The sequence below is a fragment of the Lagopus muta genome, chromosome 1 (genome assembly GCF_023343835.1).
Source record: "Lagopus muta isolate bLagMut1 chromosome 1, bLagMut1 primary, whole genome shotgun sequence".
NCBI classification, from domain to species: domain Eukaryota; kingdom Metazoa; phylum Chordata; class Aves; order Galliformes; family Phasianidae; genus Lagopus; species Lagopus muta.
The window spans coordinates 49,657,266-49,674,215 of NC_064433.1; the positions used below are offsets into that span (position 1 = coordinate 49,657,266).

The following is a 16,950-nucleotide window of genomic DNA, read 5'->3' on the forward strand; positions in this document are numbered from 1 at the left end:
GCTGTAAAAAAAAAACCAGCTTGAGCTTTGTTAGGAAGATCTTACCTGAAATATCACAATCCAGGCATACCCAATGTTGTCAAAGTTGATGGCACCCTTGTGTGGATTGGCATTGCCTGTACGGCACACGTTATAGTACTGGTTCCAGTTGACACACATGCCACTGACGTTGAACTCTTGCCGGACTGAGTTGTAGTAATAATAATCATCTTTGTCCAAACAACACTCATGGCCCCGTTCCTTCAGGGGCGGGATCTCATGACAGCCCATGATTCCATTGTCTCCTGACAGTGAGCAGATAAAGGGCATCTCATCATCTTCCTCAGGCTGATAATACGGGGGCAGGACAATGTCACCTTGTCTGTAAGGATTAAAAAAAAGTCTCTAAACTTAATGTAGCAGATATTTTCTCACCAGTGATACTGATAGAGCTGGGAGCTGCCATTCTGACATAGGAACGTTAGCAAGTAAAGGATTTCCAAGTTTATTTCCTCAAGAAAAGAGAAGGACAGAGCTCCTGGAAATCAGTGATTTTCCAGGGGCGAGTCCTCCATTTTCAGAGTTCTGTCCTCCACCACACCACCCCACCTCAAATTACAAAATCTGCTTGCATGGAGATAAATACAGGTTGAAATGCAGGCATTTGCATTCTGATCACTCTCCCCATTAGCATCAAAGCTAAATCAGATGCAATGATATTAAGGACATTCATCGGGCTTTAACATAGTGTGCTTGTGTGTGTAACCACTGATGGACATGTTTTATAACATTTGGCTCTGAACCTTCTGTATTTCCAGCAAAATTAAATAAAAAATCCAGTTCATGCATAATCAAGATTGCACAGCAACACCTTAAAATCAGGTATTGCAGAGATGAAGTTGACTTAACCTTAACTCCTCCTTGACAGTTGGCATTATTGGTATAATGTTTAATGACAGGTTCACGTGTTTTTTTCCAAATAATGCAGGCACCTTCCAAATGCTTGAATAATTAAAATCATCTATGCTTGCCTAGCTGGAGATGAGATAAGATGAGGATATGAAAGATGGAGATTTACATTTTTCCATTAAACTCTACATGGTGCACTTGCATTCCTTGCAGTGGTACAATATGCAGCCTTCACATTGCATGAATGCAGACTTTTTCACTGCGGGTCATTGGAAGGGGACAGATGTTGATGAAAAAAGAAAAAAGAAAAGAGAAGAGGCCTCCCATTCTGAGCTAACTGGTACTAAGCCACAAAGTTCTGTCATTACACATCCACGTCACTTGTGAACTGGCTGCCCACAGTCTTTGTTTCTCTAGTAATGGTCAGCCAAAGATTATTCAGTATCTGTCACTTTGCAGCCCGTAGCTCCAGTCTACTTCTCAGTTACATCGACTCTGCTTGGATTTAATTACACTCATTAAAGTGGTACCACTCTGATTTACATAAAGGCCAATCATCCTAAACATCCCTTTCTCCCAAAGGAATATATAAACACTGTAAACACTTGCTTTAAGCAGCTCCTACTCCCCAACCCCATTGCTGTTCTGCAGATCATGTTTTTGCACTGATTTTTTTTCCCCAATTTGAGATGGTCTAAAGCTTCAGAACTATTTAATCAGTTTAAATTGATCTACAGATTTTTTTAAAGCAGTCTAACATGATCAAGAGTCTGGAATTAGTATGTGGTTTTAAGAAAACATTTTAAAGCCTGCAAGTCAACAGGAGGAGCTGTGTTCTGCTGAGGGACACTTCTCCCAGCATCTCCATCCTCTCTTGTGGCTCTTCCCAATGGGAAGTTTGCTGCTTTTTCAGTGATTTTCCCCACCTCCCTTGAGAGCATCTGGAGGTGAAGCACTATGTCCAAACAGTGATCTCAGCTCCAACCCAGAGGTGCCAAAGGTGTCCCTGGAGGCATCAGACAGCAGTACAGCTTTCTGTAAGACTGTTTGTCTTATGAAGAGAAGTGTTCCTGAATATCAGCTATTTCTGGGATAAGGAGCTGCAAGAGGCAATTTTGTTGACTTTTGCCTAACCGAATCCCAGTGTGCCAAGGCATCTATGCACTGTGAAGATGAACTAAAACCAGATGCTTCTGGTTTGGAGCAAGCAGTTTGCAGAGAGCCAGACAGCAGAAGCAGAGAGAAGGGAAGAAGAAAGAGAAACACCTTTGGGAGAAACAAAAAGGGACATCATCTCTCAGGCACTCACATGGTGAAGTTCTCCTCCATGAAGCAGCGGTTGCGGAGCAGCCCAGCCCACAGCTGCACCCCGATGATGCCGAAGATGAAGAAGACAAAGAAGCAGAGCAGGAGGACGTTCCCCAGCATGGGCAAGGTGTCCAGGAGCAAATTCACAAGGATGCGCATGCCTGCAGGTGGAAGAGAACCAGAAGGAGCAAGTGTAGGACGGAGGGAGAGGGAGAAGAGGAAGGAAAGAGGGAAGCAAGGAAAAAATTAGGAGACAAAAAAAAAAAAAGCTACATAAATACAAAAGCAGAGTGTTGGAAATTAATTACCGCCCAAGTTGGACTAGATTTATGATCATTGCCCTTTCTTGTCGAAACCCCTGCTGACAGGCAGCCAGCAGAGCTGCTGAGATGCCGTGATCTCTTAACCCTAGGCCTCCATCTGCAACACTGAGAAGAAAAGGGAATGAGACATTCAGCACCATCAGCCACATAAATGATATTTCCCCCTCCCCCTTTCTCTGCAGAAAGGCAATGGAGTGAAAACACCATCCCAAATGTGGACAGCAGCTCAGTGACCCCATTCTCAGATGGCTTGGCGTCAGAGCATGATGACTGCATTGTGCAACCTGTGAGAATTTTGCTGGCCCAAGGCCAGCCTGCACAGTGAGATGGACCTCTACAGCACACACAGATTGGAATAAACTGGTCTTCTCAGTGGCAGTCTCATCAAACGCTTTCCTCTCTTGGCTAAGCATCCTTCCCAAGCAGGGCTGATGCATACAGGCAGTAGGCACAGCTCACAGTCTGCCAGCACACCACCTCTGGCCAGTGCAAATGTTTCTAAAATCATCCCCTCTTTTCTTTTGTTAAATCACCTAATGAATTCTTTCTCTGGTTTTACTTCTTCCCCGGCTCTTCAGTTCATACAGCTAGAAGTAGGGATGAGAAAGACTTGTTTCTCCATGGTGCTAATGACTTTTCTGCTGCTCTCCAGGGATGATAAAAGCCTAGAAATCTTTCCAAGCATCACTGTACCACCTTCACCCCTGCAGTTGTCTCTGCTCTCCACCACAGAGGGGTTGCCAGGGAGTTCCTTCACTGAAGATGTTTCATGTAGGCCAGCCAATAATTAGCTAATTAGGTATTTATAACCAGTTCATTACTTCAGATGGCAGCGGAAGGGGAAAGAGGAGGGGAAGATAAGATTAGGCTTCACTGACAGCCCTTTGAGGCACAAGTTAATCCCCTCTGTATGCCCAGCATCAAGTAATTAGCCACATGATGCTGTGCATTAGGATGTCTCCATTCTCCAGCTGCTCTTGTTGCAAAGGGAAGGGAAGGGGAGGGGAGGGGAGGGGAGGGGAGGGGAGGGGAGGGGAAAGAAAAGGTGCTTTGAAAGGGATGTCAGTCTGGTTTAGGTCAGGAGGGAATGTTTGGGGATGGGATAGGCAGGAGTGATATTTGCAAGGACATAATGTGTAGGGAGGAAAAAACGTTTAAGGACGGATTATGAAGGAGAAGAAGTGACGGTATCAGTTCCTCCAGGGGACGGCTAAGGCCAGGCTATGGGGCAGCTGTTAAGTCCTGCTTGCCTGGCTGCCCAACTGTATCACCAGTCACCAGCTATGGCAGTTTCTAGACAGTACATCAGTAACATCAGCAGTCCAGCCACTCGCTGGGGATCGCAGACATGTCATGAGTCACTGATGGCTTTCTGATCTGTCACCATACAAAGCCCAACAGCACAGACACGTTGCTCTGCTGCTTGTCTCCATGACCTGCCATGCTCTGCAGCAACATGCTCTGCATCACTTCAGCTCTACAGCCACACACCCTCACTGCAGTGCAGCATGTTACCAGAATTAATGCTGCTTCACAGCACAAGATCACTAGTTCCCATAAACTGCCCTGGTCAGTACATGAGGGAGAGCCAAGTAACACAGGAAGCAGTGCCAGTAACGCTGTAAGAGACAGCAGTGTTTTTCAAAGCAGCTGATGCTAGCTCCATCTCATCTCAAGCAGAGGCAGTGGGAAGAATGAAATTGCCCTTCAGCTGAAATGCAGAGCAGACATCCCTCAGGGATCTTACAGACAAACACGAGTTGTATCAGGATTTGCTGATTTTGCAAAGATTGATTTTGTTTGTCAATGACTTGCAAAACTTGCATGCTTTTTCCTCGAAAGCATCCTGCCTAACCATATATTCTTTCTGACTCTCGTAGATTCTTATGATGATACAGGACTGAGTTATCCACAGCTCCAGAATCACAGCCATTGCCCTCATGCACCCTTTCCTGGGTCTACAACCCAATTACCAGGCAGGTGACCCCAGCATTTGGCATCTTTTCCACATCACAAAGAATTTCAGCACTAGTAGGTTTCATTTCTAAATCTAAACAAAACCCGGTTTTCGTTTGCCCATCCTTCCTTGCCCATGGACAGTGACTGTGGATAGAAGAAAGAACGCTGAAGCTACACCCATCCAAGCAGAAATTGTAACTCTCCTGTGGACCACCAGCCTCTTGACAACTTACATTGCTTCACTTTGGGCAAAACGTTTTTTCCCTTCCTGGTCTAAACTGCAAAACAATTGCTCTGGGAACCCGTTTTGAGTCCCTTGGCCCTGCACAGGAGTAAACCGGTCTGGCAGCCGTACAGGGCCATCTGCTGTGGGTCTCCAAAGTGAGAGGCCCATTGCCAGGTGTCTCAGTGCTTCCACAAGCAGGAAGGGTCTGTACAACCTGACCTGGGTCCCTGCAAATGGTTTCTGGTCCTTCAAGCACTCACAATGTGTGGGGAAAAGAGAGATAAAGGTTGAGGAGCCTAAGAATGGAACATGGTGATTTATTGGAGAACCTGCCTGAGACGACACTGTCTCCAAAGCAACCACAGAGCCATGGAAATTGACAGAAGGCAAGGCAGGGACGGCAGCATGTTTGTCAGCACAGCTTTGGGAGCATCCTGCCCTGGAGAGCCACGGTGGGCTTGTTCTGGACAGCCCCCATCTATGGTGACATCAGTGTTTTCTGTGCAACAGCTTCTAGAAGGCACTGGAAAGCCAGTTCTTCACAATTTTTCAGCCAAGTCCTGCTGCTGCCTCTCCCCCTTTATCTTTCTGTGCTGTGAATACATCCCATCTCTGCCTCTCTACCACTCCACAGCACCCATGCACAGCAATCCCCGCCTGCCTTCCCCTCTCCCACTGCTGCCCTTCCCCACATTGCCATTTTTCCTTTACCATTGGCAGAGCAGAATACACGCTGGCTCACAGCAAGGAGGGAATATGAAAAGGACAGTGACCTTTTCTGAAACAACCTTTACAAAAAAAAAAAAAAAAAAGAAAAAAAAGAAAGAAAGAAAGAAAAGAAACATTCCTTGAGAAGAGAAAGGAATAGGGGGCCAGGCAGTCCAATAGAAAAGCAGGGAGGTTTCCATTGACGAAGTAACATTCAGCAACCAAGAGGGCTCCCAGGGCATCAAATATGAAAAGATTTTGCTCTTCGTGGAGAAGAAAAGCTAGAAACATGAAATATTCATGAGTACCAGGTGTGGGCTCTGAAAGACCTTTTCTCCTCCATGCTCACCCTCACAAGGAGGCCAGTCGAAAGTAGGAAACAACACTGACATCAGCTGTAGGCATCTGAGGAAGGATCCTCACAGCCAGGTGTACATAAATGGGCCTCAGAAAAACCCATCCCTGATGTCCCGTGCCCACAAACAAGTATGAGGGGTGGGGAAAGGAGCGTGATGTGACCCCACCCTTTGCAGCAAGGCTACAAGCACAGCAGAGATGGTCTCAGGGGTGACAAAAGATAGGAAGGGAGAGGAGTGCCGGCATCCAGAGGCCCTTCCTACCAAATTCTGCAGATGCTACAGCAACTCTCACTCCCTCCAGACACTCACTGTCAGCTCTGATTAGCTCTGCTGCCACAGCTGAAGCTTCCCTAGGCAGACTCACCCAGCATATGGCAGGGCAGGGCTGGGGAGGAGGCAAGATCCCAGCAGGGCCACCAGCCCTGCACGTGCAGGTGTGCGCAATTGCCCCCTGCCCCTGTCCCAGCTCACTGTACTTTGCCTTCTCTCCACTGGCCTCTTTGCTGGACTGAGGACCTGCAGTTTTCTTTCCATAGCACTAACTGAAGGTGCTCTGAATGATGCCAGATCAGGATAGGGTGAGAAACCCAGTTCTTTCAGAATTCTTTTACTCCACCCATCTCTGAGGATTTTGATCCCTCCCTAGACAGTCTGATACAATCCTTCCTTGGATGAAACCAGATAGAAAAGAACACAATGCTCAGCACTGATATCATTTTGACAGGACAAGGAGCAATGGCCTCAAGTTGTGCCAGGGGAGGTTCAGGTTGGATATGAGGAAAGACTCGTTCTCTGAAAGAGCGGTGCTGCAATGGCACAAGCTGCACAGGAAGGTGGTGCAGTCACCGTCCCTGGAGGTGTTCCAGAATCGTGTGGATGTGGCACTGAGGGACGTGGTCAGTGGCCATGGTGGGGGTGGGCTGGTGGTTGAACCAGGTGATCTTAGAGGTCTTCTCCAACCTTAATGGTTCTGTGATTCTATGATCATTTGCATCATGGGCCAAGCCACCGATTGTCATTTTATCTGGAGCAAAAGCAAATCTGTTTCCATCAGTACTTATGACCATAACTGGCAGGACATTCTGCAGAGTGCCTGAAGCATTGCTCTGTCCCTCAGCCAGGCAGCTTGCCCAAGCATGCCTCCTTTCCTTCCTCCCCACCCCAGGATGCATGGCAGTCCACCCAGATAGCATGAGGCTGGCAAGATTTCCCCGTGCATAATCTCTGTGCACACAGTGCAAGCTGGCGCTCCAGCTTGTGGCCCTCCTCACTGACTTCTTGCTGATCCTGCACTCAACTGCTGTTTAACACATTGCTTTCATTTACATCAGTGAAAACATGGGTCTGAATCACTGCAAAGAGAAAGTCATCAGCTATAGGCGCACTGCCAATTCCACCATCATCATAACTCATAGTTTCCCTTGCCAGCCAGGACAATGCTCCCTTTGCTGCACTGCTCCTAATTGATGCTTCTCATGCAAAGACATGTGTGAGTGAGAGGAGCTCAGCCACAATGGTCAATGGGCAGCCCCACCAGATTTCTCACAGAACTACAGAATGGCTGAGGTTAGTAGAGACGTCTTATCCATCTGGTCCAAACTCTGTTTCAACAGGGACACCCACAGTAGGGTGCCCAGTGCCATGCCCACGTGGGTTTTGGAGATCTCCAAGGAGGACACCCCTCAGTCTGTGCTCTGTCACCTGCACAGACACCATTTGCTGCCTGATATTTTCTTCTCAAGCGGTAAAAGCTACACAAACACTGCAGACCATCACCCTCTGCTTTGTACCAGTGCTGTAGAAGACATGCCCAGATATCTGCCCTGACCCAGATAAAACAAACCCTAGATAATGCACAGTGTATTGGCATATGATGCACAATGTATTGTGTGTTTTTTTTTACCAGCTTTGCTACTAAGAAAAAGACAGCTGCCCCAGGCACAAATGTAAAGCATTATCTGCATTTAGAGGTGTCCAACCATCAACCCATCCCCATCATGCCCACTAACCATGTCCCTCAGTGCCACATCCTCACAGTTCTGGAACACCTCCATGGACAGTGACTCCACCACCTCAGTGAGAAGCCTGTTCCAATGCCTCACCACTCATTCTGAGAAGAAATCATTACTAATATCCGGACAGAACCTCCCGTAACACTTGCCAGCATGACCCGTGCTTTAGGAGTAGCACTAGGTCCCTCACCAATGCCCTGTTCCTGCTCTGACAACAAGCAAAGCTTTCTTGCACCTCTGTCTGGCTTACAGCCCTCATCCCATTCAGCCTGCTGATGGCCTAAGCTCCAGTTATCCAAATCTTTGTAGCTCCTCAGCTTGACCACAGACACAGAAAATATCAAAGCATGACATTTCCAGAACTTATAAAGCTTCAGCTGATATAAAAAGCTGCTGTTCATTTTCTCAGCAGCATGGGCACATCAAGCCCTGTCTCCCCTAAGGATATTGCATCAAGTTCAAGCATTAAGTATCATTACTCCTTACCTTTAAAGTACTTCTCAGCTTAAGCCTGAAGTAGCCAAAACAGAGACTAAAGCTGCCTAGCTACAATGCTCAGCACACTGAAGGGGCATAGGTGCCAGGGCCAGGGCTGAATCTTGATATTCCGGAACCCTTCCTACCTACCCATCAAATGACAGAGGCACATCTGGGAAATAGGTTCCTCCTAGTGAGACTGAGTGTGCAGAAGTGTCAACAACCTTGAAAAAGCTAATTTGCTTTAGCGTGGTTATTAACACAACCCTACTGCACCTTCACACCATGATGGATGCCCTGAGCCCAGCTAAGGTTAGCAGATAGCAGTGAGCTCAGCTCAAAGCCCTTCCACCACTGACACTCACATGCAGTAAGTGCCACCATAACATTGCTGGTAGCCACACAACCAGTGACATAAGACATTCCAGTACTTGAAGGGAGCTTATAAGCAGGAGGGGGACCAACTTTTTACCATCTAATAGTGATAGGACAAGGGGGAATGGCTTTAAACTAAAAGAGAGAGATTTAGGTTAGATATAAGAGAGAAACTCTTTACACAGACTCTGGTTAGGCACAGGCTGACCAGAGAGCTGTGGTGTCCCATCCTTGGAGGCTCAAGTCCAGGTTGGATGGGACCCTGGGCAACCTGAGCTGCTGGGTGGCAGCCCTGCCCATGGCACAACCTTCAACCTAAGCCATGACACCATTGCATTCAGGAGACCATTTTTTGCCCCCCCTATCTCATTAACCTGTACAAGGTTTGGTCTCCTTATTTTGGAGAGCGATGCCAGCTGTGGGATTATTTCTTAGAGAGGTGGCTCTGGGGGTTTGCTGCCATTCTGTTTCTTTTTCTGTTTCTTTTTCTGCACTGCACATCTAATAATCAACACCTACTACCACCTGCCACTGCTGATCACTCACCGATCAACTCTTTTTTTGCAGTTATAAATGCAATGATGATTACATTCATTGTCAGCAAAAATTCCATTAGAAACATACAGCTCCACCTTCTCTTTCAGAATTGCAGGGGTCACACAACACTGGGGACAAAAATGAACTCTAGTGCTGTGGCTGCGAGCCTCTTTATCATTCCTATAAATACCCTTAAGTTCTTACACGTATCCAGCTTTGTATAAGTAGGACAGAATAACGCAAAAATATTATGTAAAGCAGTGGTAATGCAACTCCGGGTTAAGATTTAACGGCACTAATTTCCTCTTGCTGTCACTAAAGTGAATCATGTTCCTTTCTACTGCAGGCAGCGATGTGACATTAGGCGAAACGTGTACGAAGGGGAGAATCAGGCCCTAAGTACACAAAGATCAAGGAACTTCGGGCTGTGGTTGTAAATTGCCCTGCCCACACACGCAGAGCGCAGTCTGCATTAGTGCATGCGACATTATCTTTCACCTGATAATACACTGTCATTACTGCTCACATTTCCATGGTATCCATCGCTTGATAGGTCCCATGGGACAGATTTTGCAAAACAGCTCAGCTCCCATTTAGGCAGCAAAATACGTGGCTGGGCTTTGGAGAGCACCGTGTCTACTGAAGGCTGAGCTTGTTTGGAAAGGCAACACAATTGGCACAAAGGGAGTTGTGCATTTTTTAAATTCTGTCTGTGCCAATTCCCTTGGAGGAGAAGGGAGAAACAAAGATTCCAGTGAAACTCTCTTTAAGACTGGTTGTTCTTTTTTTTTCTGGTTGTTGTTATTGTTGTTTTGGAGTGTGTGTGGTTTTGTTTCTTTTTCTCCAAGCTTGCTTTACTTCCAGTAGACCCCAAAGTGCTGTTGCTAACTCTTGAGTTTTTTATCAAGAGGCTTGAGATGTGTGGCATTAACCTTCAGGTGTGAGATCTTGCTACGACTTGATAATCTCAGATCACATTAAAAAAGAGATTTCTATTCCTCACTTCTGTGGGGAGAAAGAGGAATGCAGGATCTGAGTCATGGGGGTCTAAAGGTCTACAAACCACAGGAAAAATAAAAATAATCTGTGATTTTCTTATTCCTTTTATTCAGATCTCTTGATTCTAAACCCAGATGATGACTTAAAAAGGGTACAATTTGTGTCTTTTGAATACTTGTTTATAATAACAGTGAAATTGAGCAGACTGGTTCAGAGAAGGAAAATTTACTTTCTCCCATGAACTGTGACCACAAAAAACAAACAAACAAGAGAGGCAGAACATGTGGCACAGAACAAGACATTACCAGTTGTACATTCTGTGCACTTCAGTGTTCCCCAGGTCTCTGCCATGATGCTAAATTAACACAGGTGTAATTTTCTTTTTGCTTTTACCCAAATTTACCATGATTGTCCATTTAAAAACATGGCAATATTCTGAACACTGTGAAAGACACATGAAAAATGATGTTGACATCAGACCAAAAATAGATAAAATTGGAACCTGTTCTCAGGGCTAGAAGACTTCCTCCAGCAATACTACTAACCTGGTCAGTTGGTTAAGAAAGCCCCAGGCAAGCACTGATTTACCCATTTATCAGGTGTATTCATCAATAGACTTCATAATAGTGCTTGCCCTTGTTTCACTTTTGATTGCCTGTCTTCTCCCTGTGCTTAAGTTCTCCACATTGCCCTACACACAGAGGTGCACCACACCACGCTAGGGTGAGAAAGCCTTCATGCCATGCCCCCAAAACCCTGCTGCTTGCATCCCATGCATCTTTCCTATACCCCCAGCTCCTTTTCTGTCCTCACTCTGCTCTGCTCCCTCCCATGCTATTTTCCCTATCCTAAAAGTTTCTGTCGGATTTAGGTCTTGATTGACTTGATAAAGAGCTGTGCTGCTCAAGGAACAGCGCACATGGGGGAAGTGTGGTTCTGACTTCTTTTCCATCACCAATCTGCCCCTTCTCTGAGGAAAGGCATTCTCTAATGGCCTTCTCCAGGCATAAATTGCATAGCGCTTTTCAGTGCTTCGCTCCACTTGGCTGTGAGATTGGGTTGGGAAGGGAAGAGATAGGCTGAGCTTGACCCGATCAGCACACCTCACACTGAGTGGCAGCTTCATCTCTGGCTGCATTTGAGTCACACACGTCCAACTAGGGCATGAAGAGGGCTTTGTGGCCTCTTAACTTCTGTGTAGGCATTGTCTGAGAGAAGCATAGAATAATTTAGGTTGGAAAAGACTACTAAGTTCATCTAGTCCAACTTCCAGCCCATCACCACCGTGCCCACTAATCATGTCCTCAGTGCCACATCCACATGTCTCTTGAATACCTCCAGGGATGGTAACTCCACCACCTCCGACATCACTCCTGTCCCTGGGCTGATCCTAATCAGGATGATGCTTGTGTGTGGATAAACTTGCATGTGCACATTTGCACACCGTTGTAATTATGGTTTCTATATCACTGGGATGTGATTATAAACAGAGTGTTTTATATGAATTGAGGATAGGTTAGGTTTAAATATTTGCGAAATATAGTAACATCTGAGTTTCATTTACCTCTTCACAAAGGAAGTTATGAGAGGGAAAAAAAGCCTCAAAAATAGTTAAATGAAACAATACAAGGTAATCAGTGTTGGAGGAGAACAGGTGACAGTCGTCTTTCAGAAAGACTGAGACATCTGAAGTAAAGAACTGGGTCTCAGAAGGGGATTCTCATAATCCCTTTGCATTTCCAACTTCTAGGGCAGGACTGTGTCCATCAAATACTCTTGCTGTTTTGTCTGATCTAGCTGTGATTGAGACTGTTTTACAGCCTAATATATCTCCATCAGAAGATAATTTCACACATGCTCATCAGTGAAATCAGTTCTTCAAAAACACATTTAGAGAAGTAAATGTCATCACTTTTCCCCCGAGCCAGGTATGGGGTTCAGAGCCAGACTGCTCCATCTCCAGCACTGTCACAGCACTGAACACAGGTAGCTCATTGTACAGTACAGATTCAAAGCACAAAATTTAAAACACCACCCTCTCCCACTCCAGAATTCAGCTGTTTCAGACTATTTTTATATTGCGGGATGAGCACAGGGCTAAGGAGGCATCAGCTGGATTCCTGATATCGCTGGTGACACTCTCTGAGCCTCACTCACCCGCTCTGAAGCATGAAGAAGATTAAACTAACAAGTCTTGGTTTATATTTCTGAGATCCGTAGAAGAAAAATAGAGAAATCTCATCTATTTGGACCCATGGAGCTACTGTAATAATAATAATAAAGAAAAATAGGGCTAGACCAAGAGTTTTGTACATAGCAGTTTTGCTGATAAAAAATGCTATTTCATTTAAATGGAAACACTTCGGGTTGTGCTTTGTGACAGCTATGGTTCCTTTATCTGACAGAAGGAGAGGGAGGAGGGTAGTAGAGGAAAGTGTTTTGATGAAGTTGAAATATTCTATTTCTATACTTCTAGAATGGAATGGTTGATGTTGTTTGTTTTGAAACTTCTTTGTCATAACTAAACATAGGAAGCAATCAGAAATCCAAACAAACCACCTAAAAATAGGCAGAATAAAGCCATATTAAAATGAATGGTAAATGCTTATTCTTGTTCTGAGAAAAAAAAATAATAAATAAAAAGCAGATCTTCCCACAAATCTGAAATTCTATTTCCTGCACAGCTAGAAATAAGCATATAACATATTTCTAATGCCTATACTTCCCCACTTAAGCATCACTGTGCTAACACACCAAATATTAAGCACATGTATACACTTTCTATTCAATAAAGTTGCTACGCAACACTCTGCAACAGACTCCTTCTCTTCCGCACAGTGTGCTCAGCTGAAGTAATCTGCTTCCAAATGATGAATCGGTTACTAAATTGCAAGTGGGAACTGGAAGGCATCAAACACAATGCAAAGGCTATTCCTTGCATGAGATCAACGCGACAAGAACGAGCAAACCAAAGAGACATTTTCTGCTCCAATGTCGAAAAATGTAATAGCAGAAGTGAAAGAAATTCAAATGATCAGATATGACTACAGACTCCCCGCTCTAAAGAGGGCAGAAATAAAACAAAAGCAGCCTTCCTCCAAACCCGGCGCGGGCAGAAAGGCCATGGCTCACCTAGCAACCTGCCGCGCTGTTGCAAAAGGACAGCAACAATAAATGGAGGTAGAATTTCACCCCCAGCTCAGGACACAGGCATGCTCAGAGCAAAAAGCCTCTGACACAGACCTGAAGGGTGTTTTGTTTCTTTACACTTGTTTAGTGGCTTGTCACATCAGCTAACCGCTACAAAATTGAATCACGAGGCAGCAGGACCAGAAGCAATCCATAATTTGTTGTTTCATGCATTTTCAGGCAAAACCCCTAAAGGCAGCACTCCTGGGGCTGTAGTCAGGAAAGCAAGAGATAAGCTGGAATGCTAATGAAGGTATGAGACATATTACAAAAAACAGGGCACTCATGTTTTCTCTAGTACTCTTTAAGTATACCTTGAGTGTAGGAATGATGAGGCAGGTCAGAGTAATAAACTGCTTTACAACTCTGAAATGCTCAGTAGCACATCCTACTGAGAATCACAAGAAATGCAATTAATTGCTGATAATTGACAGCTAAACATCAGCTCTGACCTTAAAGCAAGGGAGTCTGGAATTCAGAAGAGTCACCGTGCGAACACTCATCCTTGGGCAATCCCCTTTTACTCACTGTGCCCACACTGAGTCTCAATCTGGGACTGGAAAGATTTCCCCTGGCAGCAAGCTTCACAGTCTAATTATTAACTGGGTGGAGAAGGTCTTCCTTAATGGACATTTGCCACAGTGCTATACGATAATGGACTACATTAGCCACCTTTTTCTTTACACACTCGATATCATTTTCTTCTTAGGTAAAAAAAATAAAATGAAACCCTTTGAGATAGCCACTGGGGAATGCTAGACCATGTTATCCCATTGTGTCACATGAACATGGCTGTGTATCTGTGTTTGGGATTTTCTCCTGCTCCTCCCCAGATATGTGGAATGCTTCCACCAAGACCTCCATCCCACTCTGCTTCCAGCTGTGTTATTTCCTCTTTCTTTGCTCACACCTGCGACTCCTCCAGTTTGGTATCATCAGCACGTCTCACTAATAAACTTAGCTCTTTCCTCAGATCAGTAATGAAGAACTTTAAAAAGACATTAAAAAAAGATTTGTGGCCAAAGGTCCTATTAATTATGTTTGCCGTACCCCGCTGGGCACCTTTTTCCAATGCAGCACATTCCCATTTATCATAAGACTTTGTTTACAGCCTCTTTGCCAGTTTTCAACCCACAAGTAAATGCTTCCTTTCCCAGGGACTGATTTTTTTTTCTTTCTTTCTTTTTTTTTTTTTTAATTAATAGCAGGATGTCTTTCTTCCAAAAACTTCTCTCCATATAACCACAGATTTATGTAGCGAGAAAGATACATAAAGGTTTAACCACAGAGTGGAAATTAAAACAGCATCAATTACACACAGGTGGAGCTTTATACTGATAAAAGCTTCACGGTCAGGACACTCGGGAAATTCAATGGCTTACACTCCATGGAGGTCAGCTGAGATGATTGAAAGCCTCTCCGGGGCCTTCACATCTACAGAACAGGTCTCTGGTGGGCCGGTTCTGGTCTCACCTACACCACTCCTCACAGGCACAACACCTGTGAACAGAGGGCTGACTCCAGCTGTTCCAGGCTATGAATAAGGATAAAACATGCCCTTGGCTTTTTGTCAGTCAAGCTTTGCTCCTGACCACTGGCACCCAGTGACTGACATGCCTTTGGCAGACGTCCACAGGAGTCAGTTGGACTCATCATCATTCAAGATGTTTACACTCATCATAAAGGTTAAGTCTACCCTGATAATAGGGATCAGCCTTGAAGTGATCTCTGAGCATAGATTCACAGGACTCCTTAGGAAGCAGGGAGGAAAGTGAACTGCACAATAGCAGGATGGAGCTGCCTAGACACAACCAGCTGTGCGTCCCAGAGGGATGAATAAGCCATGCTTCCACAGTATTCCCCTCACCTCACCATCAGTTTCCAGGAGAAATGGTCCCATGTTGTCACCCCCATGGTGGACATATTAAATTCCTGAGTGTGTTGTTAGTGCCCAAAACAGCTGCTTTTCCACCTGTTCCCTTTCTGCCACATCAGGTGAGCAGGACTGTGCCTCAGCTCCTCAGTCACACTTTGTAACAGTCACTGTCCCTGGCTATTGTCAAGAGATAAAAACACACCCAACAAGAGGGACAAGATGTGGAGCCACACATTCAGACATCTGTCTTCAAATAAACGTCATTGTGAAAGTGACTTTGGCATAAAAAAAAAGGTGTATAATACAAACTAGGAGGACAACTGTGCAAATTTCCCCAGATCAGGGAAAGAAAAGGGAGAGTCTGAGCTCAAGAAAAGGATTAGGAGAGCTCTGGCAAGGTCTTAGCCACTGCAGCATGCCTGATTAAGGAGATTATGGGGAAGAGTAAAGAAACTTCCTGTCATTCTGTGAAACGGAAAAAAAAGTATGGAAGAAATGCCGAAAGTCTCATGGCTGCACACAACAGCTGCTGTCTTTGAACAAAGAAGAGCCAGAACATGGAGTGAAACAGAAGGCTGAGGTCAGAGCTCCTACAGTCCCTGGACCTCAACAGCATGCAACCTGCCCACTGGCTCCCCTCCACCCACTTGGATACAACCGAAGCCTTCATCGATACCTCCTGTGGTTAAATAACAGTGACAATGCCTGCTTACTCCATCCGGGATTGCAGTGAGAGCAATGCTGACTTGAGAAAAAAGGGAGAGGCAGAGGAAGGAGGAATCAGGGTTCCCCCATGATAAGGAAAAGCCTGCACACACCACGCAGCAGCCCCCATTCATTTAGCATCTAAAGCCAGCATGGAGAACACCACGTCACAGAGCCTTACTGGTCATGTATTCACCATGTACAATCCCAGCTGGCCATATATGAGAGGCAAGTATGACTTACTGGGTACACGGTTGATAGCTTTCAGGGGTCTCAGGACGCGGACAGTACGGATTGCAGACAAGTTAATGTTTTGGAGATCCAGAGAGTACTCCACCATCCTGCAGAAGAAGAGAGAAAGAGTTTAAACAACCCAAAATCTTGGCTTGAAGTACAGGGTAGGGTTGTTCACACAGTCAGTGTGGTGCTGAATTTCATTGCCACTCTGTAAAGCTCTTCTGTAGATGTTCTGACGGTGCAAGATGAGGTCCCTGAAGGAGGCTCATATTAACCTGTTTTACCTCACACAGAAGTAAAACCCTCTACTTAAAGAGGTAACATTTTCAGCTAGGTGGGACGGCTTCTCCCATAGCTGTGAATCACTCCTTTTTGTCAGCAACCAAAAGAGAACAATCCTAATTTTAGTACATATGCTAGACCTCGGTTTTTCTAACCCAACAGTATGCTCCCTAAATAACCTCGCATTGCAAATAACTATGACTAATGTGTTGGCTTTGCTTCGTGAGAAGCAGGTGCAGGTTACAGAAGTGACCTGGCTCAGCATCCCTTAGCCCACTGCTCCTCTCCTTGCCCAGTATGGTGGATGCCCAGGTAACTTGTCTATCTCTGGGAAAGCACTAGAAGATGCTGGATTCCAATAACCATTTACCTTGGCCAGCAGAATCCACCTGAGGATCTCAAATTATTTTGCACGAAGAGCTAAAATGATGCCAAGAGTAGAATGGGGGTAAAGTCACTCCATGAGAAATATCAGGGAGATGACTTGAGT

General features: G+C 45.3%; 1 protein-coding gene across 7 annotated transcripts in view; it reads right to left on the minus strand.

Moving 5' to 3' along the window:
• The window catches only part of CACNA1I (calcium voltage-gated channel subunit alpha1 I), a 157,467-nt gene that overhangs the window by 49,365 nt on the left and 91,152 nt on the right, over positions 1 to 16,950 (minus strand). For all 7 annotated transcript variants that reach the window (XM_048928798.1, XM_048928766.1, XM_048928777.1 and 4 more), the window contains exons 5-7: positions 16,185 to 16,282; positions 2,198 to 2,357; positions 46 to 361 (exon numbers count right to left, since the gene is read on the minus strand). In XM_048928798.1, the coding sequence (XP_048784755.1) occupies positions 46 to 361; positions 2,198 to 2,357; positions 16,185 to 16,282 (574 nt within the window). The remainder of the gene's footprint in view (positions 1 to 45; positions 362 to 2,197; positions 2,358 to 16,184; positions 16,283 to 16,950) is intronic.